This window comes from Salmo trutta, unplaced genomic scaffold (genome assembly GCF_901001165.1).
Source record: "Salmo trutta unplaced genomic scaffold, fSalTru1.1, whole genome shotgun sequence".
NCBI lineage: Eukaryota > Metazoa > Chordata > Actinopteri > Salmoniformes > Salmonidae > Salmo > Salmo trutta.
The window spans coordinates 120946-146426 of NW_021823216.1; the positions used below are offsets into that span (position 1 = coordinate 120946).

The 25481-nt window shown below is 45.8% G+C and overlaps 1 protein-coding gene across 1 annotated transcript in view; it reads left to right on the forward strand.

The window, feature by feature from the left end:
• Window positions 1-25481, forward strand: part of LOC115189731 (leucine-rich repeat-containing G-protein coupled receptor 5) — a 653393-nt gene that overhangs the window by 65472 nt on the left and 562440 nt on the right. The window contains exons 4-5 of the mRNA XM_029748273.1: window positions 1547-1762; window positions 7638-7709. Of these exons, the coding sequence (XP_029604133.1) occupies window positions 1547-1762; window positions 7638-7709 (288 nt within the window). The remainder of the gene's footprint in view (window positions 1-1546; window positions 1763-7637; window positions 7710-25481) is intronic.

Sequence of the window (25481 nt, forward strand, 5' to 3'; positions counted from 1 at the left end):
TAACTATATATAACTCTATATAACTCTATATGACTATATATAACTGTATATAACTGTATGTAACTATATATAACTGGATATAGACTGTATATAACTATATATAACTGGATATAGGCTGTATATAACTGTATATAACTGTATATAACTCTATATGACTATATATAACGGGATATAGGCTGTATATAACTGTATATAACTGTATATAACTGTATATAACTATATATAACTGGATATAGGCTGTATATAACTGTATATAACTGTATATAACTGAATATAACTGTATATAACTATATATAACTGGATATAGACTATATATAACTGTATATAACTCTATATGACTATATATAATGGGATATAGGCTGTATATAACTGTATATAACTTTATATAACTCTATATAACTCTATATGACTATATATAACTGGATATAGGCTGTATATAACTGTATATAACTGTATATAACTGTATATAACTGGATATAACTGTATATAACTATATATAACTGGATATAGACTATATATAACTGTATATAACTCTATATGACTATATATAACGGGATATAGGCTGTATATAACTGTATATAACTTTATATAACTCTATATAACTCTATATGACTATATATAACGGGATATAGGCTGTATATAACTGTATATAACTTTATATAACTCTATATAACTCTATATGACTATATATAACGGGATATAGGCTGTATATAACTGTATATAACTGGATATAGGCTGTATATAACTGTATATTTACATTTACATTTACATTTTAGTCATTTAGCAGACGCTATATAACTGTATATAACTCTATATGACTATATATAACGGGATATAACTGTATATAACTTTATATAACTGTATATAACTCTATATGACTATATATAACGGGATATAGGCTGTATATAACTGGATATAACTGGATATAACTGGATATAGGCTGTATATAACTGTATATAACTTAATATAACTGTATATAACTCTATATGACTATATATAACGGGATATAGGCTGTATATAACTGGATATAACTGTATATAACTGTATATAACCTTATATATCTGGATATAGGCTGTATATAACTATATATAACTGTATATAACTGGATATAGGCTGTATATAGACACAGCCCAGTCCAAGCCAAACGTTCCCTCTCAATAACACCCAGGTGAAACCTTGAATGAATGAATAAAGTTCTGCTCAGTGCCCTGTAACTGAGGAACACACGCCGTGTTAGTCTGGGTTCTATTCCTGCTGGGGAGAGTTGATGGACAGATCATGTGTGAGATTCTTCAGATTCAGATGGCATGTTGAACGTTGAAATGGTCTTGAATGACGAAGGGCCCTGAGAGAACTCACTGCTCTTATATCAAAATATCCTCAGACCAAACCCTGCAAGGTGGTCCTCTGTTTCCATTACAGGGAGGCATTTCCTATTCTGTTTAACTGACAGTGTCTGTGTACTGTTCTCTCTCTCTCTCTCTCTCTCTCTCTCTCTCTCTCTCTCTCTCTCTCTCTCTCTCTCTCTCTCTCTCTCTCTGACCAGTCGTCTGGATGCCAACCACATATCCAGTGTTCCTCGCGGCTGCTTTGACGGCCTCCAGTCTCTACGTCACCTGTGGCTGGATGACAACTCCTTGACAGAGGTGCCGGCTGATGCCCTGGCGGCCCTGTCCTCCCTGCAAGCCATGACCCTAGCTCTCAACAGAATCACACATATACCTGACCGGGCCTTCACTAACCTCTCCTCCCTCGTGGTCCTGTGAGTACTGGATACTACCGTGTCCTCTCTTCCTCCATCTTCCCTCTGTCCTTCTCTCCATCCCCCTCTCTTTCCCTGGCCAACCTCTTCAGCCTGGTGGTCCTGTGTGTACTAGACTAGCTCTACTGCTCTCCTTTCCTCAACTCTCCTCCCTCCCGGCCTCTCCTCCCCAGTCCCACCATCCTCTCTGCCATCCCTCCATTCCCCCTCCTCCATCCCCTCTTCTCCCTCCATCCCCTCTCCTCCCTCCAGCTCTCCTCCCCTCCTCTCCTCCCCAGTCCCACCATCCTCTATTTATTAATCAACACACAGAGAGTTCATTCACAAAAGCACCTAGCTGAAACGAGGGGATATTTATTGACAGAGTGTAGGAAAAAGGGAGGATTACATTTTTTTGAAAAACAGAATGAAAGAACATCCGTTCACCTCCGTTCAGTTCCCGACAGGGGATGACGGCCACACACACACACACACACACACACACACACACACATTGCGTCCGTTCAGGTGATGACAGCCTCTCCTACGTCTCTTGAATCCCCTCCTGAGGCCTTCAGGGAGTTAGTTTGTTCCCAACTGTCAAACAAATCTGTCAACGCCACAGGAGAGAGAGTTGTCAAACACTTGTTGAACTTGTTAAAGGTCCAATACAGGTGTTTTTATCTCAATATCCAATCATTTCTGGGTAACACTGTATCTTACTGGGATTGTTTTCAATTAAATAGGTAATTAAAAGAAACAAAAATAGCTTCTTAAGAAAAGAGCAATTCCTCAAGCAAGATTTTAGCTAGGGCTGTCTGGGAGTGGTCTGAGTGGGGAGGGGAAGACTGAAAATGAGCTGTTATTGGCAGAGAGGTTTGGAACTCTCTTTGTAATTGGTCTATTAACTAATTTACTGCCTGGTGATGTCAATAGGCAGGCCAAAACTCCATCCCATCAAAACAGGCGGACATTTCAGGTGGTCTTTTCAAACAGCTCTTACACTAAAAGGACATTATCATAATTTTCACAATTCTACAGTATTATTCCAACTTCATAGTGTGGAAATGTATATAAAACACAGAGAAAATCACCTTCATAGAGGTAGTTTTCTCCAATCTGATCTTAATCTGATCTGAATCTGATCTGATCTGAACCTGATCTGAATCTGGTCTGAATCTGGTGATGTGAGTGAGGTGATGTCTGTCTGTCTGTCCCAGCTCCCAGCAGTGTGTGGAGGTAATCACAGTGTGACTGTGTGTTGGTCCATGCGATGCGGCCAGGCCTAAGAGCCTGGGAGGAAGGAAGGAAGCTCGCAGGGCTGATTCACCGTGTCCAGGGCAAGCAGCACAGATAGCATTAGACAGGCAGAGGTAGAGAGTAGGACCAGGAGAAGAGGAGATGGGGGATGGGGCTGATTGTTTTCCTGGCAAACTTCCGTCCGCCACAAAGTCTTTGGTGCCCAGGGGCATCCGCTCTCCACAGCAGCCCCGGTCTAGGCTGGATCTCTGCCCCTTCCAAGGCCTCGTAATAACCTCCGCCCAACCAACCAACCAACCCACCCACCCAACCAACCACAAACACATACACACACACACACACACACACACACACATACACACACACACACACACACACACACACACACACACACACACACACACACACACCACACACACACACACACACACACACACACAACCACACACATACAACCACACACATACAACCACAACCACACACACACAACCACACACACAACCACACACACAACCACACACACAACCACACACAAACACACACACACACACACACACACACACACACACACACACACACACACACACACACACACACACACACTCAGGGTAGACAGTAAATCTCAGTAAGACCAAAATAATGGTGTTCCAAAAAAGGTCCAGTCGCCAGGACCACAAATACAAATTCCATCTAAACACCGTTGCCCTGCAGCACACAAAAAACGATACATACCTTGGCCTAAACATCAGCGCCACAGGTAATTTCCACAAAGCTGTAAACGATCTGAGAGACAAGGCAAGAAGGGTCTTCTATGCCATCAAAAGGAACATAAAATTCAACATACCAATTAGGATCTGGCAAAAAATACTTGAATCAGTTATAGAACCCATTGCCCTTTATGGTTGTGAGGTCTGGGGTCCGCTCATCAACCAAGAATTCACAAAATGGGACAAACACCAAATTGAGACTCTGCATGCAGAATTCTACAAAAATATCCTCCGTGTACAACGTAAAACACCAAATAATGCAGAGCAGAATTAGGCCGATACCCACTAATTTTTAAAATCCACAAAAGAGCCGTTAAATTCTACAACCACCTAAAAGGCAGCGATTCCCCAACCTTCATAACAAAGCCATCATTTACAGAGATGTGAACCTGGAGAAGAGTCCCTTAAGCGAGCTGGTCCTGGGGCTCTGTTCACAAACACAAACAGACCCCACAGAGCCCCTGGACAGCAGCACAATTAGACCCAACCAAGTCATGAGAAAACAAAAAGATAATTACTTGACACATTGGAAAGAATTAACAAAAAAACTGAGCAAATTAGAATGCTATTTGGCCCTAAACAGAGAGTACACAGTGGCAGATTGACCCAAACTTAAGGAAAGCTTTGACTATGTACAGACTCAGTGAGCATAGCCTTGCTATTGAGAAAGGCCGCCGTAGGCAGACCTGGCTCTCAAGAGAAGACAGGCTATGTGCACACTGCCCACAAAATGAGGTGGAAACTGAGCTGCACTTCCTAACCTCCTGCCAAATGTAGGACCATATTAGAGACACATATTTCCCTCAGGTTACACAGATCCACAAAGACTTTGAAAACAAACCCAATTTTGATAAACTCCCATATCTACTGGGTGAAATACCACAGTGTGACATCACAGCAGCAAGATATGTCACCTGTTGCCACAAGAAAAGGGCAACCAGTGAAGAACAAACACCATTGTAAATACAACCTATATTTATGCTTATTTATTTTCCCTTGTTTATTTTAACCATGTGTACATTGTTACAACACTGTATATATACATAATATGACATTTGTAATGTCATTATTCTTTTGAAACTTCTGTATGTGTAATGTTTTCTGTTAATTTTTATTGTTTATTTCAGTTTTGTTTATTATCTACCTCACTTGCTTTGGCAATGTTAACATATGTTTCCCATGACAATAAAACCCCTTGAATTGAATTGAATTGATAGATATCCTCTATGATATTATATGCCCAGCAGTGGGCTGACTGTGTACTGGGGTCAGAGACAGAAGAGATATAGAGAGGGTTGTGGGCTGACTGTGTCCTGGGGTCAGAGACAGTAGAGATATAGAGAGGGTTGTGGGCTGACTGTGTCCTGGGGTCAGAGACAGAAGAGATATAGAGAGGGTTGTGGGCTGACTGTGCCCTGGGGTCAGAGACAGTAGAGATATAGAGAGGGTTGTGGGCTGACTGTGCCCTGGGGTCAGAGACAGTAGAGATATAGAGAGGGTTGTGGGCTGACTGTGTCCTGGGGTCAGAGACAGAAGAGATATAGAGAGGGTTGTGGGCTGACTGTGTCCTGGGGTCAGAGACAGTAGAGATATAGAGAGGGTTGTGGGCTGACTGTGTCCTGGGGTCAGAGACAGTAGAGATATAGAGAGGGTTGTGGGCTAACTGTGTCCTGGGGTCAGAGACAGTAGAGATATAGAGAGAGTTGTGGGCTGACTGTGTACTGGGGTCAGAGACAGTAGAGATATAGAGAGGGTTGTGGGCTAACTGTCTCCTGGGGTCAGAGACAGTAGAGATATAGAGAGGGTTGTGGGCTGACTGTGTCCTGGGGTCAGAGACAGAAGAGATATAGAGAGGGTTGTGGGCTGACTGTGTCCTGGGGTCAGAGACAGAAGAGATATAGAGAGGGTTGTGGGCTGACTGTGTCCTGGGGCCAGAGACAGTAGAGATATAGAGAGGGTTGTGGGCTAACTGTCTCCTGGGGTCAGAGACAGTAGAGATATAGAGAGGGTTGTGGGCTAACTGTCTCCTGGGGTCAGAGACAGTAGAGATATAGAGAGGGTTGTGGGCTGACTGTGTCCTGGGGTCAGAGACAGAAGAGATATAGAGAGGGTTGTGGGCTGACTGTGTCCTGGGGTCAGAGACAGAAGAGATATAGAGAGGGTTGTGGGCTGACTGTGTCCTGGGGCCAGACAGCTCCCAGAGCCACTTCCACTTCCAGACAGTTGACAGAGCCACTTCCACTTCCAGACAGTTGACAGAGCCACTTCCAGACAGTTGACAGAGCCACTTCCAGACAGTTGACAGAGCCACTTCCAGACAGTTGACAGAGACACTTCCAGACAGTTGACAGAGTCACTTCCATTTCCAGACAGTTGACAGAGTCACTTCCAGACAGTTGACAGAGCCACTTCCAGACAGTTGACAGAGCCACTTCCAGACAGTTGACAGAGCCACTTCCACTTCCAGACAGTTGACAGAGCCACTTCCAGACAGTTGACAGAGCCACTTCCAGACAGTTGACAGAGGCACTTCCAGACAGTTGACAGAGCCACTTCCAGACAGTTGACTGAGCCACTTCCAGACAGTTGACAGAGCCTCTTCTAGACAGTTGACAGAGCCACTTCCAGACAGTTGACAGAGCCACTTCCAGACAGTTGACAGAACCACTTCCAGACAGTTGACAGAGACACTTGCAGACAGTTGACAGAGCTACTTCCAGACAGTTGACAGAGCCACTTCCAGACAGTTGACAGAGCCACTTCCACTTCCAGACAGTTGACAGAGACACTTCCAGACAGTTGACAGAGACACTTCCAGACAGTTGACAGAGCCACTTCCAGACAGTTGACAGAGCCACTTCCACTTCCAGACAGTTGACAGAGCCACTTCCAGACAGTTGACAGAGCCTCTTCTAGACAGTTGACAGAGACACTTGCAGACAGTTGACAGAGCTACTTCCAGACAGTTGACAGAGCCACTTCCAGACAGTTGACAGAGCCACTTCCACTTCCAGACAGTTGACAGAGCCACTTCCAGACAGTTGACAGAGTCACTTCCAGACAGTTGACAGAGCCACTTCCAGACAGTTGACAGAGCCACTTCCAGACAGTTGACAGAGCCACTTCCAGACAGTTGACAGAGCCACTTCCATTTCCAGACAGTTGACAGAGCCACTTCCATTTCCAGACAGTTGACAGAGCCACTTCCAGACAGTTGACAGAGCCACTTCCAGACAGTTGACAGAGCCACTTCCATTTCCAGACAGTTGACAGAGCCACTTCCAGACAGTTGACAGAGCCACTTCCAGACAGTTGACAGAGCCACTTCCAGACAGTTGACAGAGCCACTTCCACTAAAACGATGAGCAACAGTTACTGACAACCATGTCTGTTGATTTGTTTTTCCCCCAGAAGGTTTCATTTCATTCGTCATTGAACTGGTCAAAAGGACTTGTTCTCTTCCTGTCTTCGTTATGTTCTGTGTCAGTCTCAGTTAGCGTTAAGTTTCATGTTGTTATCCTTCTCTCGTCATATACCATTTAACAGCTTTGTTATTCTGCGTAGCAAACATCCCTCCACATCCCTCCACACTGCTCTGTCTAATCATACAGTATGCAACTCTCCTATACACTGCCACTCATTTGTATGTAATGAGTGAAGCCTTGGGGAGGAACAAGGAGACAAGGGGGCAGATTCCCCCATTCTTCCTCCTCCTCACCCTCTCCCTCCTCCTCACCCCGCCCTCACCCTCTCCCCAGTCTCCAACCCCCCTCCCCCTCCCTTTGTTTTCCCTCCCCAGCCAATCAGCTGTCCTGTCCCGGGCTGTGTGGGTGTGTCTCTCTGACTGTTCTCTTTGCATTCCTCTGCAGGCATCTCAATAACAATAGAATCCGCACCCTGGGAACGCAGTGCTTTGACGGCCTTCACAGCCTGGAGACTCTGTAAGTTGACCTCTCATTATCATGTAGACAACTACTGCCATTTGGAGATTCTTTGCCCTGTTCATCTCTCTTCTCCCTCCTCCTCCCTCCCTCCATCTCTCTTCTCCCTCCTCCTCCCTCCCTACATCTCTCTTCTCCCTCCTCCTCCCTCCCTACATCTCTCTTCTCCCTCCTCCTCCCTCCCTACATCTCTCTTCTCCCTCCTCCTCCCTCCCTCCATCTCTCTTCTCCCTCCTCCTCCCTCCATCTCTCTTCTAGCTCCTCCTCCCTCCCTCTCTTCTCCCTCCTTCTCCCTCCCTCTCTTCTCCCCCCTCCTCCCTCCCTCCATCTCTCTTCTCCCTCCTCCTCCCTCCATCTCTCTTCTCCCTCCTCCCTCCCCCCATCTCTCTTGTCCCTCCTCCACCCTCCATCTCTCTTCTCCCTCCTCATCCCTCCCTCTCTTCTCCCTCCTCCTCTCTCCCTCTCTTCTCTCTCCTCCTCCCTCCCTACATCTCTCTTCTCCTTCCTCCTCCCTCCATCTCTCTTCTCCCTCCTCCTCTCTCCCTACATCTCTCTTCTCCTTCCTCCTCCCTCCATCTCTCTTCTCCCTCCTTCTCCCTCCCTACATCTTTCTTCTCCCTCCTCCTCCCTCCATACATCTCTCTTCTCCCTCCTCCTCCCTCCCTACATCTCTCTTCTCCCTCCTCCTCCCTCCCAACATCTCTACTCCCTCCTCCTCCCTCCCTACATCTCTCTTCTCCCTCCTCCTCCCTCCCTACATCTCTCTTCTCCCTCCTCCTCCCTCCCTACATCTCTCTTCTCCCTACTCCTCCCTCCCTACATCTCTCTTCTCCCTCCTCCTCCCTCCCTACATCTCTCTTCTCCCTACTCCTCCCTCCCTACATCTCTCTTCTCCCTCCTCCTCCCTCCCTACATCTCTCTTCTCCCTACTCCTCCCTCCCTACATCTCTCTTCTCCCTACTCCTCCCTCCCTACATCTCTCTTCTCCCTCCTTCTCCCTCCCTACATCTCTCTTCTCCCTACTCCTCCCTCCCTACATCTCTCTTCTCCCTACTCCTCCCTCCCTACATCTCTCTTCTCCCTACTCCTCCCTCCCTACATCTCTCTTCTCCCTCCTCCTCCCTCCCTACATCTCTCTTCTCCCTACTCCTCCCTCCCTACATCTCTCTTCTCCCTACTCCTCCCTCCCTACATCTCTCTTCTCCCTCCTCCTCCCTCCCTACATCTCTCTTCTCCCTACTCCTCCCTCCCTACATCTCTCTTCTCCCTACTCCTCCCTCCCTACATCTCTCTTCTCCCTCCTCCTCCCTCCCTACATCTCTCTTCTCCCTACTCCTCCCTCCCTACATCTCTCTTCTCCCTACTCCTCCCTCCCTACATCTCTCTTCTCCCTACTCCTCCCTCCCTACATCTCTCTTCTCCCTCCTTCTCCCTCCCTACATCTCTCTTCTCCCTACTCCTCCCTCCCCTACATCTCTCTTCTCCCTCCTCCTCCCTCCCTACATCTCTCTTCTCCCTACTCCTCCCTCCCTACATCTCTCTTCTCCCTACTCCTCCCTCCCTACATCTCTCTTCTCCCTACTCCTCCCTCCCTACATCTCTCTTCTCCCTCCTCCTCCCTCCCTACATCTCTCTTCTCCCTACTCCTCCCTCCCTACATCTCTCTTCTCCCTACTCCTCCCTCCCTACATCTCTCTTCTCCCTACTCCTCCCTCCCTACATCTCTCTTCTCCCTCCTCCTCCCTCCCTACATCTCTCTTCTCCCTCCTCCTCCCTCCCTACATCTCTCTTCTCCCTACTCCTCCCTCCCTACATCTCTCTTCTCCCTCCTCCTCCCTCCCTACATCTCTCTTCTCCCTACTCCTCCCTCCCTACATCTCTCTTCTCCCTACTCCTCCCTCCCTACATCTCTCTTCTCCCTCCTCCTCCCTCCCTACATCTCTCTTCTCCCTACTCCTCCCTCCCTACATCTCTCTTCTCCCTACTCCTCCCTCCCTACATCTCTCTTCTCCCTACTCCTCCCTCCCTACATCTCTCTTCTCCCTACTCCTCCCTCCCTACATCTCTCTTCTCCCTACTCCTCCCTCCCTACATCTCTCTTCTCCCTCCTCCTCCCTCCCTACATCTCTCTTCTCCCTCCTCCTCCCTCCCTACATCTCTCTTCTCCCTACTCCTCCCTCCCTACATCTCTCTTCTCCCTCCTCCTCCCTCCCTACATCTCTCTTCTCCCTCCTCCTCCCTCCCTACATCTCTCTTCTCCCTCCTCCTCCCTCCCTACATCTCTCTTCTCCTCCTCCTCCCTCCTACATCTCTCTTCTCCCTCCTCCTCCCTCCCTACATCTCTCTTCTCCCTCCTCCTCCCTCCCTACATCTCTCTTCTCCATACTCTTCCCTCCCTCCTTCTTTTGCCACTGACAGTCACACAACACAGAGAGTTTTCCTTACAGCTCTAGAAGTGGGCCACTGCTCTCTTGCTCTCTCTCTCTCTCTGCTTCTTTCTCTCTCAGTTAATTGTTTGCCTGACTAAAAGTCATTCACATGCATAAATAGATGTTTTTACGGTCTGGGTGCTCTGAAGCGTACCAGAAGCCGTTGGCTAGTTGGTTGGCTGGCTGGTTGGTTGGTTGGCTGGTTGGTTGGAAGGTTGGCTTGCTGGTTGGCTGGCTGGTTGGTTGGAAGGTTGGCTTGCTGGTTGGCTGTTTGGCTGGTTGGTTGGTTGGTTGGTTGGCTGGTTGGTTGGTTGGTTGGCTGTTTGGCTGGTTGGTTGGTTGGCTGGTTGGTTGGAAGGTTGGCTTGCTGGTTGGCTGGCTGGTTGGTTGGAAGGTTGGCTTGCTGGTTGGTTGTTTGGCTGGTTGGTTGGTTGGCTGGTTGGTTGGCTGGTTGGTTGGCTGTTTGGCTGTTTGGCCGGTTGGTTGGCTGGCTGGTTGGTTGTCTGGTTGGTTGAAAGGTTGGCTTGCTGGTTGGCTGGCTGGTTGGCTGGCTAGTTGCCTGTCTGGCTGGCTGGTTGGTTGGCTGGCTGGCTGTTTGGCTGGTTGGTTGGTTGGCTGTTTGGCTGGTTGGTTGGCTGGTTGGTTGGCTGGCTAGTTGGTTGGCTGTTTGGTTGGCTGGCTGGCTGGCTGGCTGGTTGGTTGGCTGGCTGGTTGGTTGGCTGGTTGGCTGGTTGGTTGGCTGGCTGGCTAGTTGCCTGTCTGGCTGGTTGGTTGGCTGGTTGGTTGGCTGGCTGGCTGGCTGGTTGGTTGGCTAGTTGCCTGTCTGGCTGGTTGGTTGGTTGGTTGGCTGTTTGGCTGGTTGGTTGGTTGGTTGGCTGGTTGGTTGGTTGGCTGGTTGGTTGGTTGGCTGTTTGGTTGGTTGGCTGTTTGGCTGGTTGGTTGGCTGGCTGGCTTGCTGGTTGGTTGGCCGGCTGGCTGGTTGGTTGGTTGGCTGGCTGGTTGGCTGGTTGGTTGGAAGGTTGGCTTGCTGGTTGGCTGGCTGGCTTGCTGGTTGGTTGGCTGGCTGGCTGGTTGGTTGGTTGGCTGGCTGGTTGGCTGGCTGGCTGTTTGGTTGTTTGGCTTGCTGGTTGGCTGGCTGGCTGGCTGGTTGGCTGGCTGGTTCATTAAAGGAATCTCCTAACACGGAATATACTATTTGTCATGTAGTTAAATATATTCCCTGTTAGGAGATTCCCTCCAAAAATCACACACTCCCATGGCTTTTACATGTCCATTAATTTAGCATTTAGAGGGGCTTGGTACCAGAGAGACGTGTGGTAACAGAGAGACGTGTGGTAACAGAGAGACTTGTGGGTAACAGAGAGACTTGTGGGTAACAGAGACATGTGGGTAACAGAGAGACTTGTGGGTAACAGAGAGAACAGAGAGACGTGTGGGTAACAGAGAGACGTGTGGTAACAGAGAGACGTGTGGTAACAGAGAGACTTGTGGGTAACAGAGAGACGTGTGGGTAACAGAGAGAACAGAGAGACGTGTGGGTAACAGAGAGACGTGTGGGTGACAGAGAGACTTGTGGTAACAGAGAGACGTGTGGGTGACAGAGAGACTTGTGGGTAACAGAGAGACGTGTGGGTAACAGAGAGACTTGTGGGTGACAGAGAGACGTGTGGTAACAGAGAAACGTGTGGGTAACAGAGAGACTTGTGGGTAACAGAGAGACTTGTGGGTAACAGAGACATGTGGGTAACAGAGAGACGTGTGGGTAACAGAGAGACTTGTGGGTGACAGAGAGACTTGTGGGTAACAGAGACATGTGGGTAACAGAGAGACTTGTGGGTAACAGAGAGACTTGTGGGTAACAGAGACATGTGGGTAACAGAGAGACTTGTGGGTAACAGAGAGAACAGAGAGACGTGTGGGTAACAGAGAGACTTGTGGGTAACAGAGAGACTTGTGGGTAACAGAGACATGTGGGTAACAGAGAGACTTGTGGGTAACAGAGAGAACAGAGAGACGTGTGGGTAACAGAGAGACGTGTGGGTAACAGAGAGACGTGTGGGTAACAGAGAGACGTGTGGTAACAGAGAGACGTGTGGTAACAGAGAGACTTGTGGGTAACAGAGAGACTTGTGGGTAACAGAGAGACTTGTGGGTAACAGAGAGACGTGTGGGTAACAGAGACATGTGGGTAACAGAGAGACTTGTGGATAACAGAGAGATGTGTGGTAACAGAGAGACGTGTGGGTAACAGAGACATGTGGGTAACAGAGAGACGTGTGGGTAACAGAGAGAACAGAGAGACGTGTGGGTAACAGAGAGACTTGTGGGTAACAGAGACATGTGGGTAACAGAGAGACGTGTGGGTAACAGAGAGAACAGAGAGACGTGTGGGTAACAGAGAGACGTGTGGGTAACAGAGAGACTTGTGGGTAACAGAGACATGTGGGTAACAGAGAGACTTGTGGGTAACAGAGAGAACAGAGAGACGTGTGGGTAACAGAGAGACGTGGGGTAACAGAGAGACGTGTGGGTAACGGAGAGACTTGTGGGTAACAGAGAGACATGTGGGTAACAGAGAGACGTGTGGTAACAGAGAGACTTGTGGGTAACAGAGAGACGTGTGGGTAACAGAGACATGTGGGTAACAGAGAGACGTGTGGGTAACAGAGACATGTGGGTAACAGAGAGACTTGTGGGTAACAGAGAGAACAGAGAGACCTGTGGGTAACAGAGAGACGTGTGGTAACAGAGAGACTTGTGGGTGACAGAGAGACTTGTGGGTAACAGAGAGACGTGTGGGTAACAGAGAGAACAGAGAGACGTGTGGGTAACAGAGAGAACAGAGAGACGTGTGGGTAACAGAGAGACGTGTGGGTAACAGAGAGACGTGTGGGTAACAGAGAGACGTGTGGGTAACAGAGAGACGTGTGGGTAACAGAGAGACGTGTGGGTAACAGAGAGACTTGTGGGTAACAGAGAGACGTGTGGGTAACAGAGAGACGTGTGGGTAACAGAGAGACTTGTGGGTAACTATGAAACGTTTGTCTTCCAGATTGTTGTGGATGTGGGGGTGTTCCTCCACCCCCCATAAAGAATAGTGTATCAGTAATGGCAGCAGCTGCTCGGACACAGCCGGCATATTCTCCTCAGGGAGGGGTCTCTGTCCTGTCTGTCTCCACCCTGCGGGGGTGAGGAGCGCTCACATTAACTCTCCATGTGTCACATGACATCTATTCAGCTCCAGGGACTGGGAGCTATTCATTAACCCCCTGCCTGCCTGCCTTCCTTACAGCTTCAGGGACTGGGAGCTATTCATTAACCCCCTGCCTGCCTGCCTTCCTTACAGCTCCAGGGACTGGGAGCTATTCATTAACCCCCTGCCTGCCTGTCTGCCTTCCTTACAGCTCCAGGGACTGGGAGCTATTCATTAACCCCCTGCCTGCCTGCCTTCCTTACAGCTCCAGGGACTGGGAGCTATTCATTAACCCCCTGCCTGCCTGCCTTCCTTACAGCTTCAGGGACTGGGAGCTATTCATTAACCCCCTGCCTGCCTGCCTTCCTTACAGCTCCAGGGACTGGGAGCTATTCATTAACCCCCTGCCTGCCTGCCTGCCTTACAGCTCCAGGGACTGGGAGCTATTCATTAACCCCCTGCCTGCCTTCCTTCCTTACAGCTCCAGGGACTGGGAGCTATTCATTAACCCCCTGCCTGCCTGCCTGCCTGCCTTCCTTACAGCTCCAGGGACTGGGAGCTATTCATTAACCCCCTGCCTGCCTGCCTTACAGCTCCAGGGACTGGGAGCTATTCATTAACCCCCTGCCTGCCTGCCTTCCTTACAGCTTCAGGGACTGGGAGCTATTCATTAACCCCCTGCCTGCCTGCCTTCCTTACAGCTCCAGGGACTGGGAGCTATTCATTAACCCCCTGCCTGCCTGTCTGCCTTCCTTACAGCTCCAGGGACTGGGAGCTATTCATTAACCCCCTGCCTGCCTGCCTTCCTTACAGCTCCAGGGACTGGGAGCTATTCATTAACCCCCTGCCTGCCTGCCTTCCTTACAGCTTCAGGGACTGGGAGCTATTCATTAACCCCCTGCCTGCCTGCCTTCCTTACAGCTCCAGGGACTGGGAGCTATTCATTAACCCCCTGCCTGCCTGCCTGCCTTACAGCTCCAGGGACTGGGAGCTATTCATTAACCCCCTGCCTGCCTTCCTTCCTTACAGCTCCAGGGACTGGGAGCTATTCATTAACCCCCTGCCTGCCTGCCTGCCTGCCTTCCTTACAGCTCCAGGGACTGGGAGCTATTCATTAACCCCCTGCCTGCCTGCCTTACAGCTCCAGGGACTGGGAGCTATTCATTAACCCCCTGCCTGCCTGCCTTCCTTACAGCTCCAGGGACTGGGAGCTATTCATTAACCCCCTGCCTGCCTGCCTTCCTTACAGCTCCAGGGACTGGGAGCTATTCATTAACCCCCTGCCTGCCTGCCTTCCTTACAGCTCCAGGGACTGGGAGCTATTCATTAACCCCCTGCCTGCCTGCCTTCCTTCAGCTCCAGGGACTGGGAGCTATTCATTAACCCCCTGCCTGCCTGTCTGCCTTCCTTACAGCTCCAGGGACTGGGAGCTATTCATTAACCCCCTGCCTGCCTGCCTTCCTTCCTTACAGCTCCAGGGACTGGGAGCTATTCATTAACCCCCTGCCTGCCTGCCTTCCTTACAGCTCCAGGGACTGGGAGCTATTCATTAACCCCCTGCCTGCCTGCCTTCCTTACAGCTCCAGGGACTGGGAGCTATTCATTAACCCCCTGCCTGCCTGCCTGCCTTGCAAACCTCCTTTATCCATTTGTCATTTTGATAATGGTTAGACATTTACATGTCCACCCAGCAAAGGGCCGATCGTCACATGATCATCCGAACCTAGAGCTCCCCCCATAGTATTACATATAGGACCTTTATCCTGGCTGCTTCTCCATAAAACAACATGGGAAAACAAAGTGTGTAGTTCCTATACCTTCAAACCACACAGGCATAGGATGTTACATTGATGGTGGCAGAGTAACACTCTCTTCCTGGTACCATCCTGGGTCTCCACAACAACAGGTGGTTTATGGTGTCAGAGTAACACTCTCTTCCTGGTACCATCCTGGGTCTCCACAACAACAGGTGGTTTATGGTGTCAGAGTAACACTCTCTTCCTGGTACCATCCTGGGTCTCCACAACAACAGGTGGTTTATGGTGTCAGAGTAACACTCTCTTCCTGGTACCATCCTGGGTCTCCACAACAACAGGTGGTTTATGGTGTCAGAGTAACACTCTCTTCCTGGTACCATCCTGGGTCTCCACAACAACAGGTGGTTTATGGTGTCAGAGTAACACTCTCTTCCTGGTACCATCCAAAACAACATGGAAAACTAACTGCCCATGGTAGAAATATTTCAAATATGTTTTATTGAAGAGCAGAGTTATAGCTCTATGCAGAATACATACTCTGTGAGTATATTATGCTCAATTTTAGTGCTACATAAATTACATAATTTAGAAAGAAAGAAAGAAAATAAGAGAGAGAGAGAAAGAGAAAAAGAAAGAAAGTAGGGCATATACCTTTACTGTAGAACAACATGGAAAGACCTCTGCTCTGGTAGAAATATGAATACTGTAGTGTACCTTTGAAAACACTGCCTGGCTTAGTAGTACTGTGTATATTTAACAAAACACTGCCTGGCTTAGTAGTACTGTGTTTATTTAACAAAACACTTCCTGGCTTAGTAGTACTGTGTTTATTTAGCAAAACACTTCCTGGCTTAGTGGTACTGTGTTTATTTAACAAAACACTTCCTGGCTTAGTAGTACTGTGTTTATTTAGCAAAACACTTCCTGGCTTAGTGGTACTGTGTTTATTTAACAAAACACTTCCTGGCTTAGTGGTACTGTGTTTATTTAACAAAACACTTCCTGGCTTAGTAGTACTGTGTTTATTTAGCAAAACACTTCCTGGCTTAGTGGTACTGTGTTTATTTAGCAAAACACTTCCTGGCTTAGTGGTACTGTGTTTATTTAACAAAACACTACCTGGCTTAGTGGAACTGTGTTTATTTAACAAAACACTTCCTGGCTTAGTAGTACTGTGTTTATTTAACAAAACACTTCCTGGCTTAGTAGTACTGTGTTTATTTAACAAAACACTTCCTGGCTTAGTGGTACTGTGTTTGTTTTGTCGTATAATATCAAAGTCATGACGAGGTTCTGTTTCTGTTTAATTAACCCAGCCGCAAATATGACCACGTTTACATAACAGATATCTGTGTGAGGGAATTAAACAAAACTAAAATCCACATGATATTCTCCATCTGAACTCTAGAACCTGAGCTCTAACACACAGACATTATATTCTCCATCTGAACTCTAGAACCTGAGTTCTAACACACAGACATTATATTCTCCATCTGATCTCTAGAATCTGAGTTCTAACACACAGACATTATATTCTCCATCTGAGCTCTAGACCCTGAGTTCTAACACACAGACATGATATTCTCCATCTGAACTCTAGAACCTGAGTTCTAACACACAGACATTATATTCTCCATCTGAACTCTAGAACCTGAGTTCTAACACACAGACATGATATTCTCCATCTGATCTCTAGAACCTGAGTTCTAACACACAGACATCATATTCTCCATCTGATCTCTAGAACCTGAGTTCTAACACACAGACATGATATTCTCCATCTCAACTCCAGAACCTGAGTTCTAACACACAGACATGATATTCTCCATCTGATCTCTAGAACCTGAGTTCTAACACACAGACATGATATTCTCCATCTGATCTCTAGAACCTGAGTTCTAACACACAGACATGATATTCTCCATCTCAACTCCAGAACCTGAGTTCTAACACACAGAAATGATATTCTCCATCTGATCTCTAGAACCTGAGTTCTAACACACAGACATGATATTCTCCATCTGATCTCTAGAACCTGAGTTCTAACACACATACATTATATTCTCCATCTGATCTCTAGAACCTGAGTTCTAACACACAGACATGATATTCTCCATCTGATCTCTAGAACCTGAGTTCTAACACACAGACATTATATTCTCCATCTCAACTCCAGAACCTGAGTTCTAACACACAGACATGATATTCTCCATCTGAACTCTAGAACCTGAGTTCTAACACACAGACATGATATTCTCCATCTGAGCTCTAGAACCTGAGTTCTAACACACAGACATTATATTCTCCATCTCAACTCCAGAACCTGAGTTCTAACACACAGACATTATATTCTCCAACTGAGCTCTAGAACCTTAGTTCTAACACACAGACATTATATTCTCCATCTGAACTCTAGAACCTTAGTTCTAACACACAGACATTATATTCTCCATCTGAACTCTAGAACCTGAGAACTAACACACAAATGCTCGTTATTCACTTGGAAAGGGTTCTATGTCCTTCCTGCTGCAGTGTGTCTATGTATCTCTGTCGTTGTCCCAAATGAACCTATTCCCTGTATAGTGCACTACTTTTGACCAGAGTCCTATTGGGCCCTGGTCAAAGTAGTGCACTCTAAAGGGAATAAGGTGCCATTTGTTGATGCTGATTCTGGCTCTGTGTGTGGTCGTTGTGAGCAGGGCTCTGTAATAATTGCTGTCCACTTTATATAATGTTTACATACCCTACATTACTCATCTCATATGTATATACTGTACTTTATACCATCTACTGCATCTTGCCTATGTGGTTCGGCCGTCGCTCATCCATATATTTATATGTACATATTCTTGTTCATTCCTTTACACTTGTGTGTATAAGGTAGTTGTTGTGAAATTGTTAGATTACTTGTTAGATATTACTGCATGGTCGGAACTAGAAGCACGAGCGTTTCGCTACACTCACATTAACATCTGCTAACCATGTGTATGTGACCAATACAATTTGATTTGATTAGATTTTTCCATACAAACGAACGACCGGCATACACATGTTCTCCCAATGTTTTAACTATATTAGAGACAACCTTCTGGCAGGGTGCAACAGGATATCTATGTATGCAGCATGCCAGCAGCACAGATTTCTACTACTGAACCCTGACCACTCCTGCTGGAGAGATGCACAGGCTGACCAAGCAACCAAACAACCTCCCACGAACTAGGGGGACTGGGAGCCCAAGCCATGATTAGCTCTTAATCCTAGGGGCCACTCTCTGTCCAAATGGTGTCTTAGTCCTAGGGGCCACTCTGTCCAAATGGTGTCTTAGTCCTAGGGGCCACTCTCTGTCCAAATGGTGTCTTAGTCCTAGGGGCCACTCTGTCCAAATGGGGTCTTAGTCCTAGGGGCCAGTCTCTGTCCAAATGGTGTGGTGGTATACTATCACCTGGCTTGTAAAGAGATATCGACCCAACCAGGTTTTTCCCACAACACACAGACACACAGACACACAGACACACAGACACACAGACAGACAGACAGACAGACAGACAGACAGACAGACAGACAGACAGACAGACAGACAGACAGACTCTCAATCTCAATTCAATTTCAATTCAAGGGGCTTTGTTGGCATGGAAACATATGTTAACATTGCCAAAGCAATTGAAATGGATAAACAAAAGTGAATTAAACAATAAAAAGTTAACATTAAATATTACACTCACACAAGTTCCAAAAGAATAGACATTTCAAATGTCATATTATGTACAGTATGTATACAGTGTTGTAACAATGTGCAAATATTTAAATTAAAAAAGGGAAAATAAATAAACTGCTGTCCTGGGGCTCTGTGGGGTCTGTTTGTGTTTGTGAGCAGAGCCCCAGGACCAGCTTGCTTAGGGGGCTCTTCTCCAGGTTCATCTCTCTGTAGGTGATGGCTTTGTTATGGAAGGTTTGGGAATAGCTTCTTTTTAGGTGGTTGTAGAATTTAACGGCTCTTTTTTTGTCTCTCTATCTCTCTGTCTCTGTCTCTCTCTCTGTGTCTCTGTCTCTGTCTCTCTCTCTCTCTCTGTGTCTCTGTCTCTGTCTCTCTCTCTGTCTCTCTGTCGCTGTAATTTAAAAAAATATTTTTATTAGGATCCCCATTAGCTAACGCCTTAATGCTAGCTAGTCTTCCAGGGGTCCAACACCCATTAACAAGACATTACAAACAACCACAATCAAGACTTCACACACATTCAACAAGTAGACAATACAGATAATTAAAATACCTGACAGGAAACACATTTAACGTTCAGTTGATGCTTTCTACTTCCTGTCCAGTCATATGGTCTATCACATTAGATGTTCTTTCTATTTCCTGTCCAGTCATATGGTCTATCGCATTAGATGTTCTTTCTATTTCCTGTCCAGTCATAAGGTCTATCGCATTAGATGTTCTTTCTATTTCCTGTCCAGTCATAAGGTCTATCGCATTAGATGTTCTTTCTATTTCCTGTCCAGTCATAAGGTCTATCACATTAGATGTTCTTTTTATTTCCTGTCCAGTCATAAGGTCTATCACATTAGATGTTCTTTCTATTTCCTGTCCAGTCATAAGGTCTATCGCATTAGATGTTCTTTTTATTTCCTGTCCAGTCATATGGTCTATCACATTAGATGTTCTTTCTATTTCCTGTCCAGTCATATGGTCTATCGCATTAGATGGTCTTGAATTTTTTTCTTGAAGGTGGATTTACTATTTGCCTGAGAAATATGGATTGGTAAAGAGTTCCATTAAGCTATGGCTCTATATAAAACTGTAGATTTAAATCGATTTGTCCTTGGCTTGGGTTGTTTTAGCTGCCCTGAATTTGCCTGTCTGGTTTGGTGGTTATGCGTGTTGCTAATATGTACTAACTGGACTGGAAAAGACTGTGATTTTTTTTATAATATAACATTCCTAAAGAAAATCAGAAGACTAGATAGTAATTTGTTTTTAACGTAAAGCCATGAGAGATTCTGATGCGTTTGGATAATATTAATACGGTTAGAGAAATGAAGAGCTAATCTGGCTGCCTTGTTTTGAGTGATTTGAAGCTTTTTTATATCTTTCTTTGCTGCAGATGACCATATAACTGGACAGTACTCTAAGTGTGATAGGACCAGGGATTGACCATATAACTGGACAGTACTCTAAGTGTGATAGGACCAGGGATTGACCGTATAACTGGACAGTAATCTAAGTGTGATAGGACCAGGGATTGACCATATAACTGGACAGTAATCTAAGTGTGATAGAACCAGGGATTGACCGTATAACTGGACAGTACTCTAAGTGTGATAGGACCAGGGATTGACCATATAACTGGACAGTACTCTAAGTGTGATAGAACCAGGGATTGACCATATAACTGGACAGTACTCTAAGTGTGATAGAACCAGGGATTGACCATATACCTGGACAGTACTCTAAGTGTGATAGGACCAGGGATTGACCATATAACTGGACAGTACTCTAAGTGTGATAGGACCAGGGATTGACCATATAACTGGTCAGTACTCTAAGTGTGATAGGACCAGGGATTGACCATGTAACTGGACAGTACTCTAAGTGTGATAGAACCAGGGATTGACCATATAACTGGACAGTACTCTAAGTGTGATAGGACCAGGGATTGACCATATAACTGGTCAGTACTCTAAGTGTGATAGGACCAGGGATTGACCATATAACTGGACAGTACTCTAAGTGTGATAGAACCAGGGATTGACCATATAACTGGACAGTACTCTAAGTGTGATAGAACCAGGGATTGACCATATACCTGGACAGTACTCTAAGTGTGATAGGACCAGGGATTGACCATATAACTGGACAGTACTCTAAGTGTGATAGGACCAGGGATTGACCATGTAACTGGACAGTACTCTAAGTGTGATAGAACCAGGGATTGACCATATAACTGGACAGTACTCTAAGTGTGATAGGACCAGGGATTGACCATATAACTGGTCAGTACTCTAAGTGTTATAGGACCAGGGATTGACCATATAACTGGACAGTACTCTAAGTGTGATAGGACCAGGGATTGACCATATAACCGGACAGTAATCTAAGTGTGATAGGACCAGGGATTGACCATATAACTGGACAGTACTCTAAGTGTGATAGGACCAGGGATTGACCATATAACTGGACAGTACTCTAAGTGTGATAGGACCAGGGATTGACCATATAACTGGACAGTACTCTAAGTGTGATAGGACCAGGGATTGACCATATAACTGGACAGTACTCTAAGTGTGATAGAACCAGGGATTGACCATATAACTGGTCAGTACTCTAAGTGTGATAGAACCAGGGATTGACCATATAACTGGACAGTACTCTAAGTGTGATAGGACCAGGGATTGACCATATAACTCTAAGTGTGATAGGACCAGGGACCAGGACCCTCTTGCAAAAGAGATTTAAAATCTTAAAGAGTCCTTCCTGGTTAAATAAAAATTTAATAAATTGTAGAGTCATCAGTATACATGACCACTCTTTCTTTGTTCATTACTGAAGGTAAATCATTAGTAAAGAGAGTAGAGAAGTGGGCCTAGGCAACTTCCTTGAGGAACACCACAGTGTATATCTTTACTGTTTGAAAAGCTACCATTAAAGAACACTTTTTGCCTTCTCCTGAATAGATAACTTTCCATCCAGGATAGAGCTGCAGACTTAAAAGCATAACATTTTAGTTGACCTAGTAACAGTTCATGATCAATTACATCAAAAGCAGCACTGAAATCTAGCAACACTACACCAACTAACTTCCTGTCATCCATACTCTTTAACCAATCATCTGTCATTTGTGCTAAGGCCGTACTCGTAGAATGCCCTTCTTTATATGCATGCTGGAAACCCGTTGTCAGACCATTACATGAGAAAAAATCCTTGATTTGTACAGATACAATTTTTTCCAATCATTTATTTAACACAGGCAGCAAGCTTATATGACGACTTTGAGGACCAGTGAATGCAGATTTTTTTATCCTTAGGTAGTGAAATAACCTTTGACTCTTTCCAGACTTCTGGGAACACCCCACACATCAAGCACTTATTAAAAATATGAGCGATTGGGGTTGGTATTTGGTTAGCTGTAACTCTAAGAAATTTGGCGTCAATATGATCTATACCAGGTGACTTCCGTCATCCGAAAGAGACAACAGCATCCTGTCTACGTCTTCCCGTTCTACTTGGTGAAATTCGAACCTGCTGCGTCTCCTTCACCATACATTCTGTTATAAGGCTATATGACATGGTGAAATTCGAACATGCTGCGTCTCCTTCACCATACATTCTGTTATAAGGCTATATGACATGGTGAAATTCGAACATGCTGCGTCTCCTTCACCATACATTCTGTTATAAGGCTATATGACATGGTGAAATTCGAACATGCTGCGTCTCCTTCACCATACATTCTGTTATAAGGCTATATGACATGGTGAAATTCGAACATGCTGCGTCTCCTTCACCATACATTCTGTTATAAGGCTATATGACATGGTGAAATTCGAACATGCTGCGTCTCCTTCACCATACATTCTGTTATAAGGCTATATGACATGGAACCATCAGTTGGAATCACAGCATTCCTCATCTTGTCCACTTTGCCTGTAAAATATTAATGAAAGTAATTTGCGATGTCATGTGGATTTGTAATAAATATACCCTCTGATTCAACAAAAGATGCGGACGTGTTCGAATTCCTACCTAGATTTCTTCATTTACAATAACTTTGCTTATCAAACAGAGTGCCAGATTTATCTGCTACTTTTTTTGGCATCATAACATTGAATCATTACATTTCTTAGCTCATCATCAATCCATGTTGCATTGTTTGACCTCAAAGTGCATTTTCTTAAAGGGGAGTGCTTATCAGCTATACTCATGAATAATTTCATAAACAAACTTAGTGACATTTCAGGATCATCCTTACTACACACGTCTAGCCAATGCACATTCTTAATCTCATCCACAAATGAGTCCTGATTGAACCCTCTGTAGGACCTTGGGTAGATTACTTTAGGGCCAGCCTTTGGTATTTTAGTTTTCCTAGTGTGTGCAACCAACTTATGGTCACTACAACCTAGTGCCACTGATACAGCTTTAGAACAACGTTCAGCCATGTTAGTAAAAATGTGATCCATACAAGTTGATGATGTCATACCGAACCTATTAGTGAACGTCCTGGTTGATAATGTCATAACTTTTCATCAGATACCTTATCCAACATTTCACAAATGACATCAAGATATTTGACATCAGCACTAGATGGCCTATAGCAGCAACCAACTACTATAGGTTTTAAATGTGTTAAATACACTTGTACCCATAGAGCCTCTAATCCATTCAACATTAAGTCCTTACGTTGTTTTGCTGGAATATGATTCTGGATGTAAACTGCAACTCCACCCCCATATCTATTTCTGTCCCTCCTGAACATATTGTCTCCATGTATAGAGATCTCAGCATCCTCAAAAGAAGAGTCCAAGTGAGTCTCTGATATTGCCAATACATGAATATAGTTTGACTGCACTAGACAGCATATTCATGACTTTTGTTCCTTAAACTGCATATATTCATTACAGTATTTATCTGTCTCTGTCTCTCTCTGTCTCTGTCTCTGTCTCTCTCTCTCTCTCTCTGTCTCTGTCTCTGTCTCTCTGTCTCTCTCTCTCTCTGTCTCTCTCTCCTCTCTCTCTCGTCTCTCTCTCTCTCTCTCTGTCTCTGTCTCTGTCTCTCTCTCTGTCTCTGTCTCTGTCTCTCTCCTCTGTCTCTGTCTGTCTCTCTCTCTCTCTCTGTCTCTGTCTCTGTCTCTGTCTCTTCTCTCTCTCCTCTGTCTCTGTCTCTGTCTCTCCTCTGTCTCTCTCTCTCTCTCCTCTCTCTGTCTCTCTCTCTCTGTCTCTCCTCTCTCTCTCCTCTCTGTCTCTCTCTCTCTCTCTCCTCTCTCTCTCTCTCTCTCTCTCTCTCTCTCTCCTCTCTCTCTCTCTCTCTCTGGGCCCACATTGAAGCAATTTCAATGTAATGGTATTTTCCCAATCTCTGAGTTTGTTTCACTGTGTTGACGTTGAGGAGGGTTTGGAGTGCATCTGGCTAAACAGTGAGGCAGGCAGGCTGTCTGGTCTAATGCTCCTGTGATGCTGAACCACCTGCGCCCCAGACAGGGATCACTAACTCTAATAGAAACCAGGTGGAAGACCTGAACACAGACCACTCTGATGATGATGAGGAGGGAGGGAGGGAGAACAGGAGGAAGAGAGAGAACAGGAGGGAGAGAGAGAGAGAGAGTCGACAGACTGACAGACAGAATAATTGAAAAAGAGAGAAAATATAAATAAAAGGTATAATTTATTCGTTTCGGTAACAGGATGTTTCGTTCAGAGTGTCTAAGGGCTCGCCATAGAAACTGAACCAAGTTGTCTTTGTTTGTACAGTCTCTGTGTGTGTTCTGAGGAGAGAAGATGCACAATAGTCTGTCGTGGACTCTGCTGTTACCGTTGTGATGGTAACCTATATACCATTTGTGTGTTGTGTCTGGTTTTGTTTGTTCATCGGTTTGGTTTTATAACCCGTGACAGGGTGGAACGCAGGTCGCCAGTCAAAACATTCTCACAGTCCACTTTGTTTGAAGACCGGAAACACTGCCTTCACCTCCTCCCCCTCCTTCTCCCCCCTTTCATCAACACTGTATAAATGAAACAGGGGAGATATCATTTCAGACAGGAAAGAGAAAGGCCTGACATGCAGAGGCCAGTCCTGAGGGGAGACATGGGTTCAAACACTATTCAAAATAATTTCACATGCTTTATCTGGACTCGATTGAGCTTGTCTGTAGCAATGGAACCAATTGAAATGTCTCAAAAGTACAAACCCCGCCCATTATGGCATTCCAAGGCAGGCTAAAGCAAACGCTCAAAGTATTTTAAAATATTTCTACTACTGTTTGAACCCAGGTCTGCCTGAGGGCCTCACAGTCTAGCCTCACCCCTCTAGGGCTGTTACTAGGAGTTTACAAACAGGAAGCCTCCCTTATGAGAAACACAGTGTTGTTTATCACGGGCCTATCGACACGGGAGGAAAACGGTAAGTAACAACTTTTCCATGAATGAATGGGTCCCTGTTGGATGGTTGTTGGTTCCATTGATGGACTCTGTAGCAGGAAGGTGACTAGTGGAGTATTATTTCCCTCTGGTCTTCCTCTGAGACCCTGGGAAATATAGATAGTATCTGCGTGCCAAATGGCACACTATTGCTATTCTCTTTATAGTGCACTACCCATAGGGCTCTAGTCAAAAGTAGGTCACTATATAGTGAACAGAGTGCCATTTGGGAAGCAGTCTGGGTCTGGGTGGAACTCTCACA